At 41.7% G+C, this 26,255-nt stretch overlaps 1 protein-coding gene across 1 annotated transcript in view; it reads left to right on the top strand.

Moving 5' to 3' along the window:
• LOC122797635 (fer-1-like protein 4) overlaps nt 1–26,255 on the top strand; it is a 1,984,889-nt gene that overhangs the window by 715,765 nt on the left and 1,242,869 nt on the right. The window contains exon 14 of the mRNA XM_044066179.1: nt 230–346. Within this exon, the coding sequence (XP_043922114.1) occupies nt 230–346 (117 nt within the window). The remainder of the gene's footprint in view (nt 1–229; nt 347–26,255) is intronic.

The following is a 26,255-nucleotide window of genomic DNA, read 5'->3' as shown; positions in this document are numbered from 1 at the left end:
TATTATTTTTAGTGAATACTTTGAAGCATAATTATATATTTATCGCATAATCTACACCACTATTCCTATAACTCACCTTACTATTTCTTCTGTCCCTATTTTTTGCTCAGTCTTAGTTGTGAGACTTACAATTTCAAACTGAAAAATAACTTAATGAATGAAATGTGATTAATCTATTAACCTAATAGTCTCACACTAATTTACAAATATGTATGTGTCTGCACCATAGGAAAAGGTAATTGAAACAGCCAGTGAACTTCAGGAAAGTATAAATGCTGAAGACGTACGACAAGTTTTATTCAATGCAAAAAGCATTTTAAAGGAGTTACGGTGGTGGGTTGAAGAGGTAAGTAAAATCATATTTCTTTTCCATTCTCTCTCTGGGAATTTGTTTTATGCTTATCTTTTTTTATTTAAAGAGATTAATGATCGGGATACAGTGACACCTCATTTAAGCAATTTGCTAATTACATAACATAGAAGCTAAAAAACATAACATACTATAGCATAACATATAACATGACATAATAAAATAAATGGCAATGGCTGAACAGGTATTACGCTGACCTTTAGTGCTGGAAGATCAGAAGGGTGAACCTGGATTAATTCCCAATTCCTGGCACTGCAGTACAGCATTAGGGGTGCTGCATTTCTGAGTGTGTCATCTTTCAGATGAGACTCTGCCAGAGTTGGTAGTAACTCAGGTGGATATAAAAGATCCCATGACATGTATCAAAAAAAGAGTAGGGGAAAGTCCCTGGTGCCCTAGTCAAATTTCTCATGGGAGTATAAAGACATCTTTTGGTATCCCCTGAAAAGAGGACACTGACCTAGTGGGACTAACCTGGTCAACAAAGACCAACTAACTAACTAAAATAAATAAATAACATAGCATAGCATAGCAATGCATAACTTAAAATAATATTGCCACTAAATCCAAGGACGACCACAAAGCATTCTATAGCTATGTCAAGAATCTAGACGGCAACACATAGATCTGCTCTGAGTTACAGCACAAAGGCATGAAAATTACAGAACCAACTGATATTGCCAACATCCTGGCAGGTCAGTTCAGTGCTAATTTTACACCCCTCTCACCCCCTAAAGGGCCCATATCTATACAGGAAGAATGCAGAGTCCCTGTAATCACAACTACGCAGGTAAAAACTGCACTCTTTAAAGCCAAAAACACAGCATCCATGGGACCGGACAACATCCCAGGCTGCGTTTTACACAAACTTCAGAACGAACTGGCTCCCCACTTAAGCACCATGTTCAATAATAGCCTTGCATCAGGCTTTGTGCCCACTGAATGGTGCACAGCAACAGTTATCCCACTCCACAAAGGGGGAACCACCATTGATCCTGGGAACTATCGACCTATTAGCCTGATGAGCCTGGTCTGCAAGGCCATGGAACATATCATCATGGAACTCATAAACAAAGACATTGGTAACCTCCAAACTCTGGATCCCACCCAGTTCGGGTTTGTGAAAGGCAGATCATGCCTCCTGAACCTGATTGACTTCTTTGAGGCAGTCAGCAAAGCCGTGGATGAGGGTAAGGTGGTTCACACAGCCTATCTTGACCTCGCCAAGGCTTTCAACACCATCCCCCATTCTGGAATTATAGCTAAACTCACTAAACTAGGTATAAATCCCTATGTTACAAGATGGGTTGCCAACTGGCTCACTGACAGAACCCACACTTTAAAAGTTGCAGACTCCAAATCTGACCTCAAGGCAGTGACAAGTGGAGTGCCACAGTGTTCCGTCCTAGGACCTCTCCTGTTTGGTATCTACTTCTCTGAAGTACAGGCTAACACAGGAGGCCTCTGGTTGATAAAGTTCACAGATGACTGCAAACTAGGAGCCATAGTCAAGTCCCCAAATGATGTGGACATCCTACAGAAGGTCCTCACTGAGACAGATGCCTAGTGTCAGAGCTATGGCCTCAAGCTCAATGCCAAAAAGTTCAGTGTCATCCCCTTTGGTAAAAACTCTGTACCCATGAACTACCACATAGGCAGCAATCTACTTAACATCGAATGCATGATAAGAGACCTTGGGACCCAGGTGGACAGTAGTCTCTCCTTTGATAGTCACATCGCCACAGTAGTCAGAAAGTCCTTCTACATGGCACACCTCATCATAAATGGGTTCTCACCCAGGAAAAAATAGGTCATTGTTCCCCTCTACTCATTAGACCCATTATAGAGTACAATGCTCCTTTTGGAATGTACCTCATAAGACATCTGCAGCAGCTGGAAAGGCCACAGAAGTGCCTCACAAAGAGGATTACTGGCCTCAAACAAATGCCCTACACTGACCGCCTCAAAAAACTCCAGATTTACTCTGTAGAATATCGCCTACTCCGAGGTGATCTCTGCCTAACATATAAAGTTATGTCAAACCCAGAGATGTTGGACATGCTACACCTAAAGAAATCCCATTCCCTCCAAGCTACACGCTCTAGGGACCTAAACCTTGTCACCACAATAAACAGGACATGCTGGAGGGATAGATTCCTGTCCCAGAGACCTCCTATACTCTGGAACAAGCTACCCATCTATGTCAAGCAAAGGTCTTCATTAGCACTCTTCAAGAAAAATCTTGATGAGTGGATGGGAAATAGGAAATACACCCCGGGGATCACTTCTGTGTCTCTGCTGGACAGTGGCACAGGAAAATATCTTTCTTGGGTGGCGTAAGCTATGGTACCTTGCTGGCTAGGCTTACATAGGCCCTTGGACCGATAGCCTAGTACCTACCTATGAACCTATATTACATGGAACACACTCGGGGCCATGCAAGTGACTAGATGGTACCTTAACCTGCATGTATTCTTCTCCAGGATGGATTACTCTAAAATCCTGTTTTTAGCCTTTGATTTAACACAGCCCAATGTTTAAGAGCTGACATGTCCAAGAAAATGTCAAATTAGCTAAAACATTGTTAACAACCTTTTTACCTTCAGAATTGCCCTTTGTTTGGCAAGTGCATTGTCAGACATGGAATCTAAGCAGAAAATCAAATCAGAAGCGGGAGGGAAGCACATGCTGGAATTTAACTCAATGCAAAACTCAATCTCTGTACTTACAACACTGCTTCAATATGTCCAGAAAGACATTAAATAACTTAAAATAACAGGGGATGAGACAAAAGTGAGATGACTTCCATCAGCAAACAGTTGGAGCAACAACATCAGGAAATTATGGTGCACAAAGAGCTCCTCAGTACCCACCAACACCAATATGTATGACCCAGAGAACAGGTCCAGATGGAATAATCTCAGCTAAGGCCTTGAAGAGGATGATCCAGTGTCATTTATCAAATGGGAACTGGGAGTGTTGTTTAACACCTCTAATCTCTTCAGTGATCAAAAGGGCCCACCGGTCTCATCCAGAGTTGCCTCTAGAATATTCTGGCACTTCAGCTTTTATTACCTGAAATATGGTGAAAAGGAGGCAATCCCAAAGACACCCAGAGACTTGGAGCCTAAATGCAGGATCAGGAGTTGTGAAAATAAGTTCACATCAGATTATTGTGCTGCACAATACAACAAGAGGAAAAGTTGTTCACCCATCCTGAAGTAGTTTAAGGATAGAATGTTTCAAGTCCATCTGCACTTTCTTGCTACATTAGCTAGCTGAAAGGAGATTTTTTAACTTCTTTTCAATTTTCCACATGAGGCAGAATTGTATCTGTGTAGGAATTATGCCAAGGAAAGCGACAATGTACAGCTCATTAAGTCTGGCAGGGATAGTAAAAGCAAGCTGATCCAATCCACCAAGGCTTCACATAGCTCTCTGGGTAAGAAGAAAACGTATATCACACTCCCTGACTCAGGGACAGGAAGATCATCAATGAGAGGACAAGTAGCATCTCCATCTTCCATCAAGCACCAAAACTGCTTTTTATCCTTGGCAGATCTATCTGAGAATGAGCAAGATCTGCAAATGGAGATGCTCAGGCAACATCAAGGAGATGAGGTTCCTGACACCCTGAAGAAAAGCTAATGTCAAGGCAGCATTAATTAAAGTGATAGCAGAGGTTACTGCTAACAATGATCTTAACTGATTAACCCTCAAGTAGGGGAATATATGTCATAGCGCATACTCGTACTGAGGTAGAAACTTGTACCTCTCACCTATGAGAGAGTTTTTTGGCTTAGCATTGTAACTTTGTTGCTGATGTTGGATTCAAAAGTCTGGATGAGTGTGAAGCTCTTGGACGATTAGTTTGCTTTTATGTTTAATTTGTCTGTGTTCTGGGAGCAGGGAATGGGAGCTGAGACAAGGATACGCTTGATATATGATGGAACATTTGTTACTTCTGTTGCTGCAACTGCTGTTTTCTGTTGGCTCTTGTACCCATGTGGCACTATTGGCAGTTATGCTGCACTGGAGATCATTGTCAGATCCCTGATGTCACTACTTTTACGTTCATAGGTAGGTACTAGGCTATTGGCCCTAGGACCTATATAAGCCTAGCCAAAAAGGTACCCTGGCTTTCGCCACCCAAGAAAATGATTTTCATGTGCCCCTGTCAAGCAGAACCACAGAAGTGATCCCCGGGGTGAATTTCCTATTTCCCATCCAATCATCAAGATTTTTCTTGAAGAGTGCTAATGAGGAGCTCTGTTTGACATAGATAGGTAGTCTATTCCAGAGTATGGGAAGTCTCTGGGAAAGGAATCTATCCCTCCAGCATGTTCTGTTTAATGTGGTGACAAGGTTTAGGTCCCTAGAGCATGTAGTTCGGAGGGAGTGGGATTTCTTTAAGTGGAGCATGTCCAACAGCTCTGGGTTTGACATAGCTTTGTATGTTAGGCAGAGATCACCTCTAAGTAGGCGATATGCGATGGAGTAAAGCTGGAGTCTTTTGAGACAGTCTGCATAGGGCATCTGTTTGAGGCCAGTAATCCTCTTTGTGAGGTATTTCTGTGGCCTTTCCAGTTGTTGTAGATGTCTTGTGAGTTACATACCAAAAGGGGTGTTGTACTCTATAATGGGTCTAATGAGTGATTAGTAGAGGGGAACAATGACCTCTTTTTTTCTGGATGAGAAACCTTTTGTGATGAGGTGTGCCACGTAGAAGGATTTCCTGACCACTGTGGTAATGTGATTATCAAAAGAGAGACTATTGTCCACCTGTGTTCCAAGGTCTTTTATCACACTTTCAGTGTTAAGTAGACTACCACCTATGTGGTAGTTCATGGGTACAGAGTTTTTACCAAAGGGGATGACAATGCACTTTTTGGCATTGAGCTTGAGGTCATGGCTTTGACACCAGGCATCTGTCTCAGTGAGGCTCTTTCACAGGATGTCCACATTGTTAGGAGTCTCAATTATGGCTCCTAGTTTGCAGTCATCTGCGAACTTAGTTAGCCAAAGGCCTTCTGTGTTAGCCTGTACTTCGGAGAAGTAGATACCAAACAGGAGAGGACCCAGGACTGAACCCTGTGGTACTCCACTTGTCACTGGTCTGAAGTCGGATTTGGAGTCTGCTACTTTCACAGTGTGGGTTCTGTCAGTAACTCAGTTGGCAACCCATCTTGTGACATAGGGATTTATACCTAGTTTTGTGAGTTTACCTATAATTCCAGAGTGGGGGATGGTGTTGAAAGCCTTGGCGAGATCTAGATAGGCTGTGTGAACCACCTTACCCTCATCTATGGCTTTGGTGACTGCTTTAAAAAAGTCTATCAGGTTTAGGAGACATGATCTGCCTTTTACAAACCCCAACTGTGTGGGGTCCAGAGTTTGGAGATTACCAATGTCTTTGTTTATGAGTTCCATGATGATATGTTCCATGGTCTTGCAGACCAGGCTTGTCAGGGTAATGTGGCAGTAGTTCCCAGGGTTTGTCATGGCTCCTTCTTTGTGAAGCAGGATAACCATCGCAGTGCGCCATTCAATGGGCACAAAGCCTGAGGTGAGGCTATGATTGAACATGGTACTTAGGTGGGGTGCCAGTTCATTCTGTAGTTCATGTAGAATGCAGCCTGGGATGTTGTCAGGTCCCATGGATGTTGTGTTCTTGGCTTTGGAGAGTGTGGTTTTTACCTGTGCAGACATGATTACAGGAACTTTGCATTTTTCCATTATAGAGATGGGCCCTTTAGGGGGTGAGAGGGGGTAAAGTTAGCACTGAACCTATCTGCCAGGATGCTGGCAATATCAGTTGGCTCTGTATATTTAGTGCCATTGTGCTGTAACTCAGAGCAGATCCGAGTGCTGCCATTGAGATTCTTGACATAGCTATAGAATGCTTTGCGGCTGTCTTTAGAATCAGTGGCGATTTTGTTTTCATAACTAGCTTTGGAGGATTTTATGAGGGATCTCAGCTTCTTTCTGAGGCTGACCAGGGAGCTCCTCCAATCATGGGATTTTACTCTTTTTTGCAACAGTTTCTTTCTTCTTTTGTAGAGTTTGTTTATGGCAGATGACCACCAGATTGGCTTCCTTTTTTTGGAGGATAGCATCTTACTTCTGTTAGGGATAGCATGATCCATGCACTCGTGTAAGTGCTTATAAAGTGTATTTGTGTAGGATTTAGCAGTCGTACCTCTATTGTCCATCTGCATGGATGTTGTGAAGTTTGCCACTTTTGTCTTAAGAAGCGTGAAGTTGGCTTTGGAGAAATTTTTTTACGGTTGCTTTCCGAATGGGGGGTGGGGGCGGGGATGTGGATGCCTAGGGTGATTAACTTGGTTGGATCTGACCAACGAGGAATTGACCTCTGGTGTGGAACACCAGTCGCTCATGTTGGTAATGACCAGGTCTAAGATATTGCTGCCCCTGGTGGGGTGTGGATAAGTTGAAACAAGGCACCGGAATGTATGAATACCAGAAAACATTGAGCAAAAGAGTTGGTACATGAGTAGTTTTCCCAGTTAATGGTGGGGTAGTTGAAATCACCCATTATTAGGGTGTTGGGTTGTAACCTAATGTTTTCCAGTGTATCAAGAAAAGAGGAGTGGGAATCCTGGGGCATGGTGGGGTCTGTAGCAAACTACAATTTGGATTGCGATCTTGCCCAGAGTTAGGTGCACTTGGATAATCTCGGATGCATTATGCTGAGCAACTAGCTTGAAGGTGTGGACATCCTTAATGAATATGGACATGCCTCCACCTTTAGTGTTTCGGTCCAGGTTAGGTGGCCGAAAGGTGTGGTATGAATTATAGCCTGGTAATGCAGGGGTGCTCTCTGGAGCCTTGAACCAGGTCTCTGTCACTGCACAGATGTCGATGTTCTCCATTTTAAGGAGTTCCTCGAGTGAGTGCATTTTGAGGTTTAGACTTCTAGCACTGAGTAGCATTACCCACAGATTTTGCTTGCTTGTACCCATTACAGTGGTGAATTTATCATTTGAACCTTGCCTAAAAAAGCACTATAGGCAAGAGCCTTTGCCTGTATCCAGAATCCCAAGGGCGACAGGTGCAGGTCATCTCTGGCAAAGCATCATGGTCTGTCGATCATGTCATCCCAGGCAGACAAATACTGGATTCCCTTAAAATGACAAAAGAAGCTTAGCCAATTGTTGAAGTCAATCATTTTGTCCTTGTACTGTGGTATCATTCTGGGTGATGGCAGGATGCTACTCAGGGCTAGGGTCATACCTGCCTGGGCTATAAGATTGGAGAGCTCCTCCATGTCTCTTTTCATGTAGTCCAGGGAGGTACATCTCAGGTCATTCACACCAACATGGACAATGACAGAGTCATATTTGTACTTGTTGTGGAGAGACCTGAGTGCATGCGTTATATGGCGGATGCTGGCACCCAACAGGCAGCTGACAGTAACTTTCTCCTTGTTTAGCCTGGTGAATGGAACATCAGTGTGACTGGCTATAGAGTCACTTATGACTAGAGTGTTGGGTACGTTATACCTTATGGGCTGTAGTTGAGTGTCACACTGAGTTTGTGGGCTATGTGTCATTTGGGTTGTGTTAGGGGGTGGAGGTTGCTTGCATTTCTGCTGTTAAGGTCTTGGTTGCTTGGGCAGATTTTTATTGAGAGCATCCCCAAATGTAGGTGTGTGTTTTGTACTTCTATGCGTGTGTTTTGGTGGTGTAGGTTTAGAGGGACTATGTGAAGAGTGTGGCGAGGCGCAAGTGTTTACCTTCTCCTCTTGACTGTCTAGTGCAGTCTTCGGTGAAGAGAGCTTTGCTTCCAGTTTGGCTATATAGGTGTATCTCTCACAGGTTGGAGTGTTGGGTGGTAGGAGGAGAGGGTTGTCTGTGTACATGAGGCAATTGCTGCATTGCCCCAAGATGCCCCGATTCATCAGGTAGACAGGAGAAAACACCAGGAGCTGACCTTTAGACATGCCTGGATAGATACTTATTTATTAAGTACTAAAAACTCTTTTCCTCTAGACAAGTGAGGAAAGTTGAGTGATGTAGTAATTTGTAGCTTATGTAGTGCTTACAACGAGTTCTGAACAAGTACTGAGTTCAAAGAAACAGATTTGAGTGCTAAAACTAAGAAGCTGGCTAGTTGTAAGGGAAAATTTGAAGAGCAGACATTATGGCACGGGGAATAGTTTAACTCTAGTTAAGCAGGATGGGGGGGGCTCATGAACTTATAAACAGTCCTGGATACAGCAAATCTGTATCTGGACTAGACATGTTACAGGAAAGGGGGAAACAAGCTTAGAATTTTTTTTAGTAAAGTGGAAATGGAGAAAGCTGGAACAGAAGTTAATTCAAGGTTAAGAATCTGAGTGGGCTGGCCTTCACAAATGTTCTCTCTCTATTAGATTGAATGAACTAATTACACTAGACTGGGAGGAGTGTCCCAGATCAAATATACAATATGGAAGGGCAACTGCAAAGCCACCAAGTATAAAGAACACCACAACAATAGAGAGGGGGGTAAAACTATTACAGCTGTAGCAACTAAATGAAAGTTTTAAACAGATCAAGGAGCAAGCAGACTCTAGAGAATGCTTTTAACTGTAAACAGACTAGACTAGAACACAGAAACCTTAAAAAATCAAAAATGCACAGAAAAGCACAGATAGAGCACTCACAAACAGAAAATACAACTCTCAGTATGAAAAAGCAGTTTACAGTTAAGTAATTCAGTAAACATGCAATTAGAGTAATGAAACAGTATCTAGCAATGAAAAATACAGTTAAAACAGTATAAAACAGTACATAAATGCAACAAAACAGTAAAAAAGCTTTATCTTCTTCTTCTTCTTCTTTCGGCTTTATCCCGGTTAGGGGTCGCCACAGCGGATCACCTGTCCGCATATTGAATGGCAGTGGAGTTTTACGGTGTCGAGTTGCCAGCCCGGCGCCCAACCTTCCACAGAAGGCACACTCACACGCACACCTAGGGCCAATTTAGAGTGTCCAATCCACCTGCAGCATGTCTTTGGGATGTGGGAGGAAACCGGAGCACCCGGAGGAAACCCACGCGACCACAGGGAGGACATGCAGACTCCGCACAGAAGGCACCCCAGCCGAGGATCAAACCGGAGAACCTCTTGCTGTGAGGCGGCAATGCTAACCACTGCACCACCGTGGCCGCCCAGTAAAAAAGCTTTATAACAGTGCAAAATGTGGTAGATTAACTGTATAGCACAATTATAAGTGTTACAGATATGCAATTCAATGAAATAAGTGTACGAAATAACTTATCCTGCTCTTGGAATCTTAAGGAATTTCTGCTTAGTTTCAGTAATGAATTACCATCCACAGCCTGATAAATACAAGCACAACCTTTTCCAGACACAGGGTTTATATACCAGTAAGGATGGAAGAATTAGAAGAACAATTACTACTCAGTCCTATTAGCCCCTGCTATTACCCAATCAGAGTTTTAGGTGGGTTAAACTGGGATGTGCTGTTAGCAAATTAGTGCTGCATTTTATGTTAATATCTTAGTAATGATCTAGTATATGGGTTCATTTGCAAGTTGTTGTATAGTAGGCTGCTACTGGTACATAATTATATTTTTAGTCCATGATTTCTAGTCTGGAGGCAATTACTAGAGCCTGGTTTGCATTTTTAAGTTTGCTTCTGTGTAGCCTTAATTACTTGTTCTTGTTATTTTCATTTTCTGCTTAAAGTAATGTCTGAATTAGGAGTAATAATGTCTGCATGTAACTAATTGGCTGTGGTGCATCTTATACCTGGTGCATCACAGGAAGGCTCCCTACTGAAATGTCTGACAAGCTGAAAAGAATGACCAAAAACATAGGAGAAGAGTGACTCTCGAAAATTGCTCTTCTCCTTTAAACTTCTTTTTGCAGTGAGGGAGTCCCCTGACTCCCTGAACTTATATATACCAACTCCAAGATCACTATACCTCAGAGAAAAGAGATTATTCTAAGAAATGCTCATCTCAAACGTAGTATATGTAAGTCCATTCGTTCAGCCACTCAGTCTTCGTATTTCAGGACTCACTGTTGCAGGTCCCAGCATTTCAAATGGTTACCAGTCAGCCTAGTGGCATATCATATTCACTCGTTTTCTGTTACGGAACATCTTGAGATTAAACTCAGCAGTGAAAAAGGGATGCCTTATGCAAAACATCCTGAGAGACATTATGGGGCTTTCAGACTGTGTGTCTCAGACTGGTATGATTCTAGCAGCATATTACCATCACTGAGGATGATGCTACAATATGGGAAAAAAATATTAATTTCAACAACTGTCTGTCTTTCTTGTGTCATTCAAACGGGATCCAATATCTGTCAGGTTGGACAACATGGGTAACAGACCACAATGCTTTGCCAAGGATGTTCTGCACTTTTCCTATCTAGGATTTTGAATACTGGCTAAAACTTTATCCACCCCCTAGTGTCTTTCTAGGCAATGGTAAATTGACAAACCTGCAGATATAGCATAATCAACTCATCTGAACCTCAAGGTATTAATGTTCAATGCCAGGAACCTAAATAAAAAAAAATTACACTCCCTCCAAGCACTCATCACACTCGAAAATATAGATATCTGCACAGTCACCGACACATGATTTAAAGAGGCAGAGAGTACCCCAGTAGTGCAAGGTTTCAGTGCCTTCCACACTTTTAGATGAGTAGCTGCACAGACAAGGGCTAAAGGTGGAGGTGTCTCAATATACATCAGTAACAAGCATACCTCTAGGGTGGTCAAACAGGATGATGTGCTGGAGTTCCTCCGCGTTCAGATCACCATAGACACAATCCTGTACCATAGCCTAGCCAGCTATAGGGCATCGTGTCTCAAGAAGCTCACAATGCATACTTGGACCTATTGCAGGCACATACCATCCAACCTTGCACCCTACTCATGGGAGACTTTAATTACCCCTCTATAGACTGAGAATCAGACATGGCCTCACATCTACAGATGCAGGGATTCCTGGACTTCATAAATACAAACACCCTTGACCAAATAATGAATGCACTCACTAGAGGTTCCAACATAGGGGGCCTTGTGTTGACAAATATGTGACCCCCCAATGTCTTGTCCCCCCAGTAAGGTCCAGCCCTAAAGCTGTCTCCCTCAAAATCAAATCCATAATCCCATTAAAACAAGTAACATGATCTATTCCAAGGCAATTTAACTTTTATTAAGTGATGGTTTGTCACAATTCAGTGCCACTCCAAACCCAGAGAACACAGCAACTGAATTGCTCTCAGAAATTCTGTACAACTGTGTCAATGGCTGCATAGAGGGACTGCACTTCATAGGTAGGTACTAGGCTATTGGCCCTAGGACATATATAAGCCTAGCCAAAAATGTACCCTAGCTTTCGGCCACCCAAGAAAATTATTTTTCTGTGCCCCTGTCGAGCAAACCCACAGAAGTGATCCCCAGGGTGAATTTCCTATCTCCCATCCAATCATCAAGATTTTCCTTAAAGAGTGCTAATGAGAAGCTTTGCTTGATATAGATAGGTAGTTTGTTCCAGAATATGGGAAGTCTCTGGGACAGGAATCTATCCCTCCAGCATGTTCTGTTTATTGTGGTGACAGGGTTTAGGTCCCAAGAGCATGTAGCTCGGAGGGATTGGGATTTCTTTATACATTCATAGGTAGGTACTAGGCTATCTTCTCGAAGGCATTTATAAGTCTTGCCAGAATGTGTTGGCTTTCACCGCCCAGTTAGATTAGTTCCCTGTGCCTCTGTCCAGTAGAACCACTGAAGTGATCCCCGGGGTAAACTTTCTGTTTCCCATCCACTCGTCAAGGTTTCTCTTGAAAAGTGTTAGTGAGGAGCTCTGCCTAATGTAGATTGGAATCTTGTTTGAAAGCATGGGAAGTCTCTGGGACAGGAATCTATCCCTCCAGCATGTCATATTTATTATTGTGGTGAGGTTTAGATCCCTAGAGCATATGGCTCGAGGGATAAGGTTTTCTTTTGGTGGAGCATGTCCATAAGTTCTGGGTTGGACATGGCCTTGTATGTCAGGCAGAGATCACCTCTGAGTAGGTAGTATGCAACCAAGTACAGCTGGAGTTTCTTCAGTCGAGCTGCACAGGGCATCTGTTTGAGGCCAGTGATCCTCTTGGTGAGGTACTTCTGTGGTCTTTCCAGCTGTTGCAGGTGTCTTGCAAGGTACATTCCAAATGGGGTGTTGTACTCTATGATGGGTGTGATGAGTGATGAGCAGAGGGGCACAATGACCTCTTTTGATCTGGATGCGAACTGTTTTGTGATTAGGTGGGCCACATGGAAGGATTTTCTAACCACTTTGACAATGTGATTATCAAAGGAGAGATTACTTTCTACTTGGGTCCCCAGATCCCTTATTACGTTTTCCGTATTTAGGGGACTACCACCTATGTGGAAGTTTGTGGGTACTTTGTTTTTCCCAAAGGGGATGACTATGCACTTTTTGGCATTTAGCTTGAGGCCATGATTTTGACACCAGGTATCCGTCTCATTGAGACCATTTTGGAGGATGTCTGTGTCAGCCAGAGAGTCAATTATAGCCCCCTAGTTTGCAGTCATCTGCGAACTTGGTCAGCCATAGTCCTCATGTGCTTGCCTGTACCTCTGAAAAGTATATGCCGAACAGGAGGGGTCCTAGGACTGAGCCCTGGGAATGCCACTTGTAACCGGTTTAGAGTCGGACCTACCTCCCACAACTCTCACCATGTGGGTTCTGTCCGTGGGTCAGTTGGCAACCCATCTTGTGACATAGGGATTTATGTTCAGGCTGGTGTGCTTGTCTATAATACCAGAATGGGGAATGGTGTCGAAGGCCTTTGTGAGGTCTAGGTAGGCTGTGTGTACCACCTTTCCCTCATCTATAGCCTTGGTATCTGTCTCAAAGAAGTCCACCAGGTTTAGGAGGCATGATCTGCCCTTAACAAAGCCGAACTGGGTAGGGTCCAGTGTTTGGAGGTTCCCAATGTCTCTGTTAATGAGTTCCATGATGATGTGCACCATAGCCTTGCAGACCAAGCTAGTCAGGCTTATAGTGTGATAGTTCCGGTGGTCTGTTGTGGCTCCACCTTTGTGGAGTGGAATAATAGTTGCTGTGTGCCACTGTATGGGTACATAGCCTCTGGAGAGGCTGAGTTTGAACAATGTGTTTAGGTAAGGGGTTAGTTCATCTTTGAGCTCGTGTAGGATGCAGCTTGGTACACCATCCGGTTCCATTGATGCTGTGTCTTTGGCTTTGGAGAGGGCTGTTTTAACCTGACTATCTGTGATTTCAGGGGCTCTACATTCTTCTAGTGTGGTTATAGGCCCTTTTGGGGGTGAGAGGGGTCTGAAGTTTGCACTGAGCCTGTCTGCCAGGATGTTGGTGATATCGGTTGGTTCAATGTATTTTGTGCCATTCTGCACTAACTCCGAGCAGATCTGTGCATTGCCACTTAGATTCGTGACATAGCTAAAGAATGCCTTGTGATTATCTTTGGAGTCTTTGGCAATTTTTCATTCGAAGCTTGCCTTGGATGATTTTATGAGGGATCATAGTTTCTTGCTGATACTGATCAGGGATGTCTTCCCTTCTTGGGATTTTACTCTTTTCTATACTAGTTTCTTCCTTCTATTGTATAGCTTGTTTACGGCAGGTGTCCACCAGACTGGTTTCCTTTTCTTGGAGGAGTGAGTCTTGGTTTTGTTTGGGATAGCACGATCCATTCATTCCTGTAGGTGCCCATAGACTGCATTAGTAAAGGATTTTGCAGCTTGGACAGTGTTATCCTTTAGCATGGGGGCTTTGAAATTTTCCACCTTGGTCTTAAGTAACGTGAAGTTTGCTTTTGAAACATTTTTCATGGTGGTTTCCTTGCCCGGGTTGAAGACGGAATGTGGATATCCAAAGTGACTTGTTTATGGTCAGATCTAACCAGCGAGGCATTGACCTCCGGTGTGAAACACTGGTCGCCCATGTTGGTGATGACCAGTTCCAATATGTTGTCACCTCTGGTGAGAGAGTTGACCAGTTGATCCAGGGTGTTTGAGTTTATAAATTCTAGGAAATGTTGGGCAAGGGAGTTAGTACTTGAGTAGTTCTCCCAGTTAATGTTTGGGTAATTGAAATCACCCAATATTAGGGTGTTTGGTAGGACCTTTATGTTTCCCACTGTTTCCAGAAATGTGGAATGGGGGTCCTGGGACATGGTGGGTGATCTGTAGCAAGCTACAATTTGAATTTCAGTTTTGCCCATTGTTAGTTGCACGTGGATGATCTCTGAAGCATCATGCTGTGCCACTAACATGGAGGTCTGGGTATCCTTGATGAATATGGCTATGCCCCCAGCTTTTGTATTTCGGTCCGAGTTCTGTGGCCGAAATGTATGGAATGAGTTGTAGCCTGGTAGTGCTGGGGTGCTCTCTGGAGCCTTAAACCAGGTTTCTGTAACTGCATATATATCAATTTTCTGCATACTGAGGAGTGCCTCGAGTGCGTGCATTTTGAGGCGTTAAGTAGGATTAAGTGGAGAATGTCCAACAGCTCTGGGTTTAACATAGCTTTGTATGTTAGGCAGAGATCGCCTCTGAGTAGGCGATATGTAACGGAGTAAAGCTGGAGTTTTTTGAGACGGTCTGCGTAGGGCACCTGTTTGAGGTTGGTAATTCTCTTTGTGAGGTATGTCTGCAGCTTTTATAGTTGTTGTAGATGTCTTGTGAGGTACATACTAAAAGGGGCATTGTACTCTATAATGGGTCTAATGAGTGATGAGTAGAGGAGAACAATGACCTCTTTTTTCCTGGATGAGATACCTTTTGTGATGAGGTGTGCCATGTCGAAGGATTTCCTGACTACTGTGCCGCTGTGATTATCAAAGGATAGACTACTGTCCACCTGTGTCCCAAGGTCTCTTATCACACTTTCAGTGTTAAGTAGACTATCGCCTATGTGGTAGTTCATGGGTATGATATTTACACCAAAAGGAATGACAATGCACTTTTGGCAATGAGCTTGGGGCCCATGGCTTTGACATCAGGCATCTGTCTCAGTGAGGCTCTTTTGTAGGATGTACACATCGTTAGGAGTTTTGATTATGGCCCCTAGTTTGCAGTCATCTGTGAACTTCATTAGCCAAAGACCTTCTGTGTTAGCCTGTACTTCTGAAAAGTAGATACCAAACAGGAGAGGACCTAGGACTGAACCCTGTGTTACTCCACTTGTCACTGGTCTGAAATCGGATTTGGAGTCTGCTGCTTTCACAGTGTATGTTCTGTCATTGAGCCAGTTGGCAACCCATCTTGTGACATAGGGATTTATACCTAGTTTAGTGAGTTTATCTATAACTCCAGAGTGAGGGATGGTGTTGAAAGCCTTGGCGAGATCTAGATAGGCTGTGTGAACCACCTTACCCTCATCTATGGCTTGGGTGACCGTTTCAAAGAAGTTTATCTAGTGTAGGAGACATGATCTGCCTTTCACAAACTTGAACTGGATGGGGTCCAGAGTTTGGAGATTACCAGTGTCATTGTTTATAAGTTCCATGATGATGTGTTCCATAGCCTTGCAGACCAGGCTCGTCAGGCTAATGGGGCTGGAGTTCCCATGGTCCGTGGTGGCTCCCCCTTTCTGGAGTGGGATAACTGTCACTGTGTGCCATTCAGTGGCACAAAGCCTGAGGTGACGCTATGATTGAGCATGGTACTTAGGTGGGGTGCCAGTTTGTACTGTAGTTTGTGTAGAACACAGCCTGGGATGTTGTCAGGTCCCACGGATGCTGTGTTCTTGGTTTTGGAGAGTGTGGTTTTTACCTGTGCAACTGTGATTACAGGAACTTTGCATTTTTCTGGTATAGAGATGGGCCCTTTAGGGGGTGAGAGGGGGGTAAAGTTAGAACTGAACCTATCTGTCAGGATGTTGGAAATATCAGTTGATTCTGCATATTTAGTGCCATTGTGCTGTAACTCAGAGCAGATCTGAGTGTTGCCATTGAGATTCTTGACATAGCTATAGAATGCTTTGTGGTTGTCTTTAGAATCAGTGGTGATTTTGTTTTCGTAACTAGCTTTGGAGGATTTTATGAGGGATCTTGGCTTTTTACTGAGGCTGACCAGAGAGTTCCTCCAATCATGGGATTTTACTCTCGTTTGCAACAGTTTCTTTCTTCTCTTGTAGAGTTTGTTTATGGCAGGGGATCACCAGATTGGCTTCCTTATTTTTTGAGGATAGCATCTTGGTTATGTTAGGGACTGCATGATCCATGCACTCGTGTAAGTGCCTATAAAGTGCATTTGTGTAGGATTCAGCAGTTGTACCTCTATTGTCCATCTGCATGGGTGTCGTGAAGTTTGCCACTTCTGTCTTAAGTAGCGTGAAGTTGGCTTTGGAGAAATGTTTTACGGTGGTTTGCCTAATGGGGGTGTGGGGGTGGAATGTGGATGTCTAGGGTGATTAGCTTGTGGTCGGATCTGACCAACAAGGAATTGACCTCTGGTGTGGAACATCGGTTTCTCATGTTGGTAATGACCAGGTCTAGAATATTGCTGCCCCTGGTGGGGGTGTGGATAAGTTGATCCAACGTGTTGGAATTTATGAATTCCTGAAAACATTGAGCAAAAGAGTTGGTACACGAGTAGTTTTCCCAGTTAATGGTGGGGTAGTTGAAATCACCCATTATTAAGGTAGTATGTTGTACCCTAATATTTTCCAGTGCATCAAGAAATGAGGAGTGGGAATCCTGGGGCATGGTGGGGGATCTGTAGCAAATTACAATTTGGATTGCGGTCTTGCCCAGAGTTAGTTGCACTTGGATAATCTCAAATGCATTATGCTGAGCAACTAGCCTGGAGGTGTGGATGTCCTTAATGAATATGGACACACCTCCACCTTTAGTGTTTCGGTCCAGGTTAGGTGGCTGAAAGGTGTGGTATGAATTATAGCCTGGTAATGCAGGGGTGCTCTCTGGAGCCTTGACCCAGGTCTCTGTCACTGCACAGATGTTGATGTTCTCCATTTTAAGGAGTATCTCAAGTGAGCGCATTTTGAGGTTTAGACTTCTAGCATTGAGTAGCATTACCCTCAGATTATGCTTGCTTGTACCTGTTACAGTGGTAAGTTTGTCATTTGAACCTAGCATAAAAAAGGCATTATAGGGATGGCAAGACCCTTAGCCAGCATCCGGAATCCCAAGGGCGACAGGTGCAGGCCATCTCTGGCAAAGCATCATGGTCTGTCGATCATGTCATCCCAGGCAGACAGATACTGGATCACCATAGAATGACACCAGTAGCTTAGCCAATTGTTGAAGTCAATCATTTTGTCCTTGTACTGTGGTATCATTCTGGGTGATGGCAGGATACTACTCAGGGCTAGGGTCATACCTGACTGGGCTACAATTTTGGACAGCTCCTTCATGTCTCTTTTCATGTAGTCCAGTGAGGTACATCTCAGGTCATTCACACCAACATGGACAATGACAGAGTCATAGTTGTACTTGTTCTGAAGTGACTTGAGTGCATGCATTATGTGACGGATCCTGGCACCTGACAGGGAGCTGACAGTAACTTTCTCCTTGTTTAACCTGGTGAGTGGAACATCAGTGTGCCTGACTATAGTGTCAACTATGACTAGAGTGTTGGGCATGTTGTTATGTCTTATGGGCTGTGGTTGAGTGGCACACTGAAGTTTGTGGGCTATGTGTCATTTGGGTTGTGTTGGGGGTGGAGGTTGCTTGCATTTCTGCTTTGGAGGTCCCGGTTACTTGGGTAGATTTTTATTTTGAGCCTCCACAAATGTAGGAGTGTGTTTTGTGTTTCTGTGTGTGTGTTTTTGTCATGTAGGTTTTGAGGGATTATGTGATGAGTGTGGTGTGGTGCAAGTGTTTACCCTCTCCTCTTGACTGTCTAGTCCAGTCTTGGGTGAAGAGAGCTTTGCTTCCAGTTTGGCTATATAAGTGCATCTCTCACAGGTTGTAATGTTGGGTGGTATGAGGAGAGGGTTGTCTGTGTACATGAGGCAATTACTGCATTGCCCCAAGATGCCCAGATTCATCAGGTAGACAGGAGAAAACACCGGGAGCTGACCCTTAGACTTGCTGCATTGCCCCAAGATGCCCAGATTCATCAGGTAAACAGGAGAAAACACTGGGAGCTGACCCTTAGACATGCCTGGATAGGTGCTTATTTATTAAGTAATAAAACCTGTTTTCCTCTAGACAAGTGAGGAAAGTTGAGTGCTGTAGTAATTTGTAGCTTATTTAGTGCTTACAATGAGTTCTGAACAAGTGCTAAGCTCAAAGAAACAGATGTGCATGCTAAAACTAAAAAAACTGTCTAGTTCTAAGGGAAAATTTGTAGAGCAGACTTTATGGTGCCAGGGATAGTTTAACCCTAGCTAAGCAGCGAGAGCTCAGAAGCTTACAAACAGTCCTGGATACAGCAAATCTGTATCTGGACTAGACTACATACAGGAACAAGTTTAGAAATTTTTTTTTTTTTGTAAAGTGGAAAGGGAGTAAGGAGGATCAGAAGATAACTCAAGGTTAACAACTAAGTGGGTTGGCCTTCTCAATTGTTCTCCCTGTATTAGGCAGAATAAGGTTATGACACTAAACTGGGAGGAGTGTCCCAGATCAAATTTATAGTAGGTGTGGGCAACTGCAAAGCCACCAAGTATAAGAACAGGATACCAATAGGAAGGGAGGGTGGGAAACAAAAATCAGATCAAACAAACCCAAACAAGTGATTAACAAATGTAGAAAATTTCCAGTTAATATCTCACACACAGGGAAAATAGCTAGAAAATTATGCAGCAGACAATAAAAGTGCTATAAATAACTTGTACAAATAAGCAAAAGACAGGATATATCACAGATCAGGGTTTAGCTCAGTGTGAAATGGTAGAAACACTCACAAGTTAACTTTTTAAGTAACAGAAATTTGAAACCTGAAACAACTTTAAAAACAGCTCAAAAGAACCAGTGAGGTGCTTACTCCAAGCAATAGTTCAGGTAATTCCAATCAGACAATGACCATAAACACTCCCCTTTCACTGAAATGCAAGAATGGCTTTGGCTGAACTAAGATGGCCTGGAACATGTGCTCAAACACACAGCTTCTACAAACAAACAACTAGGCCCAAAATGCAAGCCTGAATATGGACAATTCTACAACTACCCAGACTACTTAGGTAGAAAAAAACTGCAGAAATGTTTATCACAGCAGAAAAACAGCAGTGAGCCTTTAAATGAAAGTTTTAAACATCTAAAGGAGCAAGGAGACTCTAGAGACTACTTTTAACTGCAAACAAATAAGTTATATGATACACTCCTTGGCAGGAAATCAGAACAAACAAACCCAAACAGGTCCTTAACAAATGTAGAAAATTTTCAGTTAATACCTCACACACAGTGAAACTAGCTAGAAAAGTATGCAGCAGACAATAAAAGTTCTATAAATAACTCATAAAAATAAGCAAAAAACAGGGTACTTAATGTTATATATCGCAGATCAGGGTTTGCTCTGTACCCTTCCTCTGATTAGCTCAGTGTGAAATGGCAGAAACACTCACAAGTTAACTTCTTAAGTAACAGAAAGTTGAAACCTGAAACAACTTTTAAAAAAAGCTCGAAGGAACCAATGAGGTCCTTACTCCAAGCCGTAGTCCAGGTGACCCCAGTCAGCCAATGACCAGAAACATTCCCCTCTCCCTGAAATGCAAGAATTGCTTTGGCTTAACTAAGATGGCCTGGAATATGTGCTCAGACACACAGCCTCTACAAACAAACAACTAGGCCCAAAATGCAAGCCTGTATATGAACAATGCTACAACTACTCACACTACTTAGGTAGAAAAAACAACTGCAAAAATGTTTATCACTCATAAAAATGAGCAAAAAACAGGGTAATTAATGTTATATATCGCAGATCAGGGTTTGTTCAGTGCCCTTCCTCCAATTAGCTCAATGTGAAATGGAAAGGACTAGTGCCAGAAACAAACCTCCCTGGTCGCATCCCAAATTAAACAGGCTATACAACAAAAGGAAACAATTATCGCAAAAATCAGAAAAGTTAATTCCCATAAGGTTAAAAATTCTATCATCAAACTAAACAGGCAATTTATTTATTTTACATTTGTTGATCAGATGACCAGGTAAGTCTGGCTTGGCACCCCTCTTCAGCGGAAGCTTGGGGAGAAAAGCTCCAGTACATGAAGTACAATCAAAATCTTTTAAGTTGTATGATATCAAAAATGTCAGGTAGAATACAATTAAATTAAATTTTACAGTGTCAAGATAGATAAGATATTAACTGTAAATACAATAGTAAGGTTTTATACACTAATTATACTCTACACAGACACAGTTAGATAAATAAGTATGCAGTAGGATAGCTGTCACAATACAGGTTCATAGGTAGGTACTAGGCTGTCTGCCCCAGGGCATTTATAAGCCTAGCCAGAATGTGTTGGCTTTCACCACCCTTTTAAACTAGATTCCTGAGCCTCTGTCCAGCAGGGCCATAGAAGTGATCCCAGGAGTAAATTTACGATTTCCCATCCACTCAGTGAGGGGCTCTGCCTAACATGAACCGGAATTCTATTCCAGAGCGAGGGAAGCCTCTGGGATATGAAGCTATCCCTTCAGCATGTCCTATTTATTGTTGTGCTGAGGTTTAAATCCATGGAGCGTGTAGCTCTAATGGATTTGGCTTTCTTGAGGTGGACCATGTCCATCAATTCTGGGTTAGACATGGCCTTGTATATCAGGCAGAGATTGCCTCTGAGTAGGTGGTAAGCAACTGAGTAGAGCTGGAGTTTCTTTAGTCGAGATGCATAGGTCATCTGTTTGAGGCCCACGATCCTCTTGGTGAGGTACATTTGAGGTCTCTCCAGCTGTTGCAGGTGTCAGGTAAGATACATCTCAAATGGGGCATTGTACTCAATTAAGGGCCTGATGAGTGATGAGTAGAGGGGCACAATGACCTCTCTTGATTTAGATGTGAACCCTTTTGTGATTAGGTAAGCTATATAGAAGGTTTTTCTAACCACTTTGGCAATGTGATTGTCAAAGGAGAGGTTACTATCTACTTGGGTCCCCAGATACCAAATTACTTCTTCCGTACTTAGTGGATTACCTCCTATGTGGTAGTTTGTGGGCACTTTGTTTTTCCCAAAGGGGATGACTATGCACTTTTTGGCATTTAGCTTGAGGCCATGGTTCTGACACCAGGTATCCATCTCCGTAAGACCCTTCTGGAGGATGCTTGTGTCAGCCGGAGAGTCGATTATGGCTCCCAGTTTGCAATCATCTGCAAACTTGGTCAGCCACAGTCCTCCCATGCTTGCCTGTATCTCAGGTAAGTATATACCGAACAAGAGGGGTCCCAGGACTGTACCCTGTGGGATGCCACTTGTAACCGGTTTAGAGTTGGACATGGCACCCACAACTCTGACCATGTGAGTTCTATCCCTGAGCAAGTTTGCAACCCATCTTGTGACATATGGGTTGATATTTAAGCTGGAAAGCTTATTTATGATGCCAGAGTGGGGTATTGTGTCGAAGGCCTTTGCGAGGTCCAGGTAGGCTGTGTGGACTACCTTTCCCTCATCTATGAATTTGGTGGCTGTTTCAAAAAAGTCAACTAGGTTTAAGAGGCAAGATCTGCCTTTAACAAAGCCGAATTGTGTAGGGTCCAGTGTCTGGAGGTCCCCAATGTCTTTGTTTATGAGATCCATGATGATGCGCACCATAGCCTTGCAGACCAGGCTAGTCAGGCTTATAGGGCGATAGTTCCCGGGATCCGTTGTGGCGCCACCTTTGTGGAGCAGCATTACTGTTGCTGTATGCCATTCTTTGGGTACATAACCTGTGGTAAGGCTGAGTTGGAACAGTGAGTTTATGTGAGGGTTTAGTTATTTTTGGAGCTCGTGTAAGACACAGCCCATGATACCATCCGGTCCCATTGATGCTGTGTTTTTTTACTTTGGAAAGGGCTGCTTTCACCTGTGTGTCTGTGATGTCTGGGGGACTGCATTCTTCTGGGATAGACACTGGCCCTTTTTGGGGGGAAGGGGGGTAAAGTTTGCTGAACCTGTCCGCCAGGATGTTGGCAATGTCAGTGGGTTCAGTGTATTTTGTGCCATTTTGCACCAGCTCAGAGCAGATCTGAGAGTTGCCACCCAGATTCTTGATGTAGCTAAAGAACGCCTTGTGATTATCTTTAGAGTCATTGGTGATTTTTCTTTCGAAGCTAGCCTTTGATGACTTTATGATGGAACAAAGTTTCTTGCTAATACTGATCAGGGATGCCTTCCCTTTTTGGGATTTTGCCCTATCATGTAATAGTTTCCTCCTTCTGTTGTATAGCTTATTTATGGCTGGGGTCCACCAGACTGGTCTCCTGTTTTTGGAGGAGTGAGTCTTGGTTTTACTTGGGATGGCACGATCCATGCATTCCTGTAGGTGCTCATAGAGTGCATTTGTAAAGGATTCTGGGGTTTGGGTAGCATTTTCCATTAGCCCTGGGGCTTTGAAACTTTCCACCTTGGTCTTGAGAAGTGTGAAGTTTGCTTTTGAGAGATTATTCACAGTGGTTTCCTTGGCTGGGGGTGGGGTCGGGATGTGGATGTCCATTGTGATTAGTTTGTGGTCTGATCTAGAGTACTGAATTATTTACAAAGGGTGAATAGCAAAGAGTTAATTTAATTTTGACATATTAATGAAATGAGTGATAAAAGAGTTAAGAGAGGCAGAGGCAGAAGGTGGGGTGGGTAAAGACAGAGTGATAGTTGGTAACAGAGTAGAGAAGAGCAGAGGTATAGAAGAAGAGGAAGAAGACGATAGCAGAGATATTGCGCTTATCCTGGAGATGAACAGCTACAGAGCCAGGATGTTGACTAGTATTTTCTTAGATGTGTTTTGAATGCCTATTGGTTTTCAAGAAGTCTGAGAGCATGTGGGATGGTGTACCAGAGGGCAGCTTCAGAGATTGAGTATTAGGAGGCTCCCAGTGCATTTTGGGATTTAGTGACAAATAGGAGGAGTTTGTGTTTGAGCGAAGAGCTTTGGAAGTTTGGTAGTGTTAAAGCATGACTTATAGTGCCAGACACTTATCATGGTAGCATATTAGAGAATGAGCTAGTAGTAGCTTACTATAGTGAAGGTGAAGTGGGAGTTTAGTCGAATTTAGTTGTTTAAGGGCAGAACAGTGATGAGTTCTAAAGGGACGATTTGTAATAAAGCGAGCTATTTTATTGTAGTATTGTTCCAGCTCTGTTTGTCTGGACAATTATAAAGATTGGGGAGGCATACAGTAGGGTAGGTAGGAGGTAAGCTTTAGCTATAGTTTGTGTCATTCTGCCTGTTAGATGGGGTTTTGTTCTATATAAGAGGTCGAGCTTTTGATGTTTTTTTAAATAATGTTTTGAAAGTGTAGGTCAAGTTCATGTTGTCATCAATGGTGATTGCTAAGATTTTGGTATTAAGGAATTGTTCATGCAGGGTGTTATTTAATGAAGTGATTTTGGCAAGAGTTTTGCTATGGGAGATTGTTTTAGTGGTGAAAAATAGTAGTTCATTTTTTAAGTAGGAGTTGAAAGTTGTCTAGCAAGGATTCTATGACTGTAAAGGATTCTTGAGTAATTTCTTTTTTTTTTCAAAACAGGTTTATTGTTTTAACATATAAGAGAAATATCATAACAATTTTATACAAGTAATTAAAAATAGGTATTATTATAATATTCAACAAAACAACTAAAGTATTTACAAAGACATCCACTACAATCAGATCAATTAATTAAACTAAAATACCATGCTATTGAAATTAATTTTTTTTAACAAATTTTGTAAATTATCCCATACAATAAAATAAGATGTTTTTCTATTTGTTCTAGTCCTAATTGTGTTTATTTCCATATGGCACACTATATTCATAACATTTTTAAATTCATTGAACGAAGGAGGTGTATCTGAAATCCAATTTCTAGTTATTATTTTCCTAGCCACTGCTAGAATAGACCATAACAAGGGAAGCTTAACCTTTTTAACACTTTGAGGTACAGGTGTGTTGAATAATATAAGAGATTTAGAAATAATGAAATTATCTGTAAAAAGAGCCAGCAAAAATTCATTAATTGACTTCCAGTATTCTTTCCATTTTATACAGTCATAAAACATATGAGCCCAATCAGCATTAATTTCTACATTACATCTCTTACATAGATTATCTTTATTATTTATTTTATTCATTATCAAAGGTGTATAAAAAGATCTATGTAAAAATTTCCATGTATAAAGTCTCCAGACAATGGAAGACGTAGTTCTATAAGCAGATTCCAATATATATTGTTTATCTTGTTGATTTGGTGGGTCCCCATTAATAGAAGTGAAATAATTCCAGTATGAATCTACACTGTAAAAAGTTTCTTGTCTGATAACTTTATGTATGTATGAAAGTTTACCTTTATCAGAAACTTTATGTTGTAAATTTAATATCAAGTAATCAATCAGTGTTGGAATAGATTCTTTAACAGTTATAGACATTAAATCTATTTTATTAATGAGATGTTGTCTAAAGGTCTGAACCTCTAACCAGCAAGTTTCTCTTAGATCAAATTCTTGTTTTAAGAAATCTAGATTTTTAACTTTATTATCAGATATCAACTGATACCAGTACTTTAGATCATTATCTATAGCTAAATGAGTTCCTTCAGAAGTAGATGACAAAAGCATACCCTGAGTATACATTATAGGAAATACAATAAAATTCCATTCCCTATACTTAGGGTGCATGAATATAATGTTACGATAACTAATAATAATATTTAATGGGTAACAAACCATATGTTTAGGTGTAATAGGTGAAGTACAAAATTCCTTTAGTAACCATAACATGGAGTTATTTACAATCATATTTTTATGTGTTAAGGAGATTTTCATGAAGTGTATACTAATTAGCTCCCAATAATCTTTCCATTTTGTGACATATGACTGATCTATTAATAAAGTAATAAATTTTACAATAGAAGAGATAGTATATAAATTAAAGTCTGGAAAAGAAATACCCACTTGAGACCAGCTATTAGTATGTTTCTTTAATGCAATCCTAGGTCTATTAGGTGCCCATAAGAAATTTAACATTAGTGTGTTCAGTTTCTTGATAATTATTTTTGTAGGTGGAAGTATTATTGATTGTATTAAGTATAAAATCTTGGGGAATATTATCATTTTAATAATTGTAAGTCTCTCCTCCATAGTAAAAAACATATTATTCCAGGTATTAAAAAGATTTTGTATATTAAGAAAACAGGTATATATAATAGATTTAATATCTTTAGATAGTATTATACCTAAATAAGTTATCTGACCTGAATTGGGTACATATTTAGTAAAATCACTAATGAGAATATTTTTTAGTGTATATATAGGTAGTATTTTAGTTTTTTCTTCATTGAATATTAAACCAGAAATACTTTTAAAATTCATCATGTTATCAAATAGAGACTGTATAGAAGAATTAGATCCTGCTGATGTAATTAGAACATCATCTGCAAAAAGTTGAATTTTGGATGTTGTATTTTCATCTATTTCAAAACCCTCTATGTCAGTACTGTTTCTGATCAAATTAGTCCAAGGCTCCATTACTAAAGTGAATAATAGTGGAGAAAGTGGACATCCTTGTTTTGTACCTTTAAGAATGGGTATTTTTTGTGAAACATATGTTCCTACCTTAATATAAGCCAACGTTCCTTTGTATAAATGTTCAATTAGATTTACAAATGCATCCGAGAAGTTTGTGCACTTCATTAAGGTAAACAGATAGTCCCAACTTACTGAATCAAATGCTGAACTTATATCAAGACTAATAAGTGTTAAATCTTTCTTTTT

This window comes from Protopterus annectens, chromosome 3.part1 (assembly GCF_019279795.1).
Source record: "Protopterus annectens isolate FY-2018-M chromosome 3.part1, PAN1.0, whole genome shotgun sequence".
NCBI lineage: Eukaryota > Metazoa > Chordata > Ceratodontiformes > Protopteridae > Protopterus > Protopterus annectens.
This window is presented reverse-complemented; position numbering and strand designations above follow the sequence as displayed.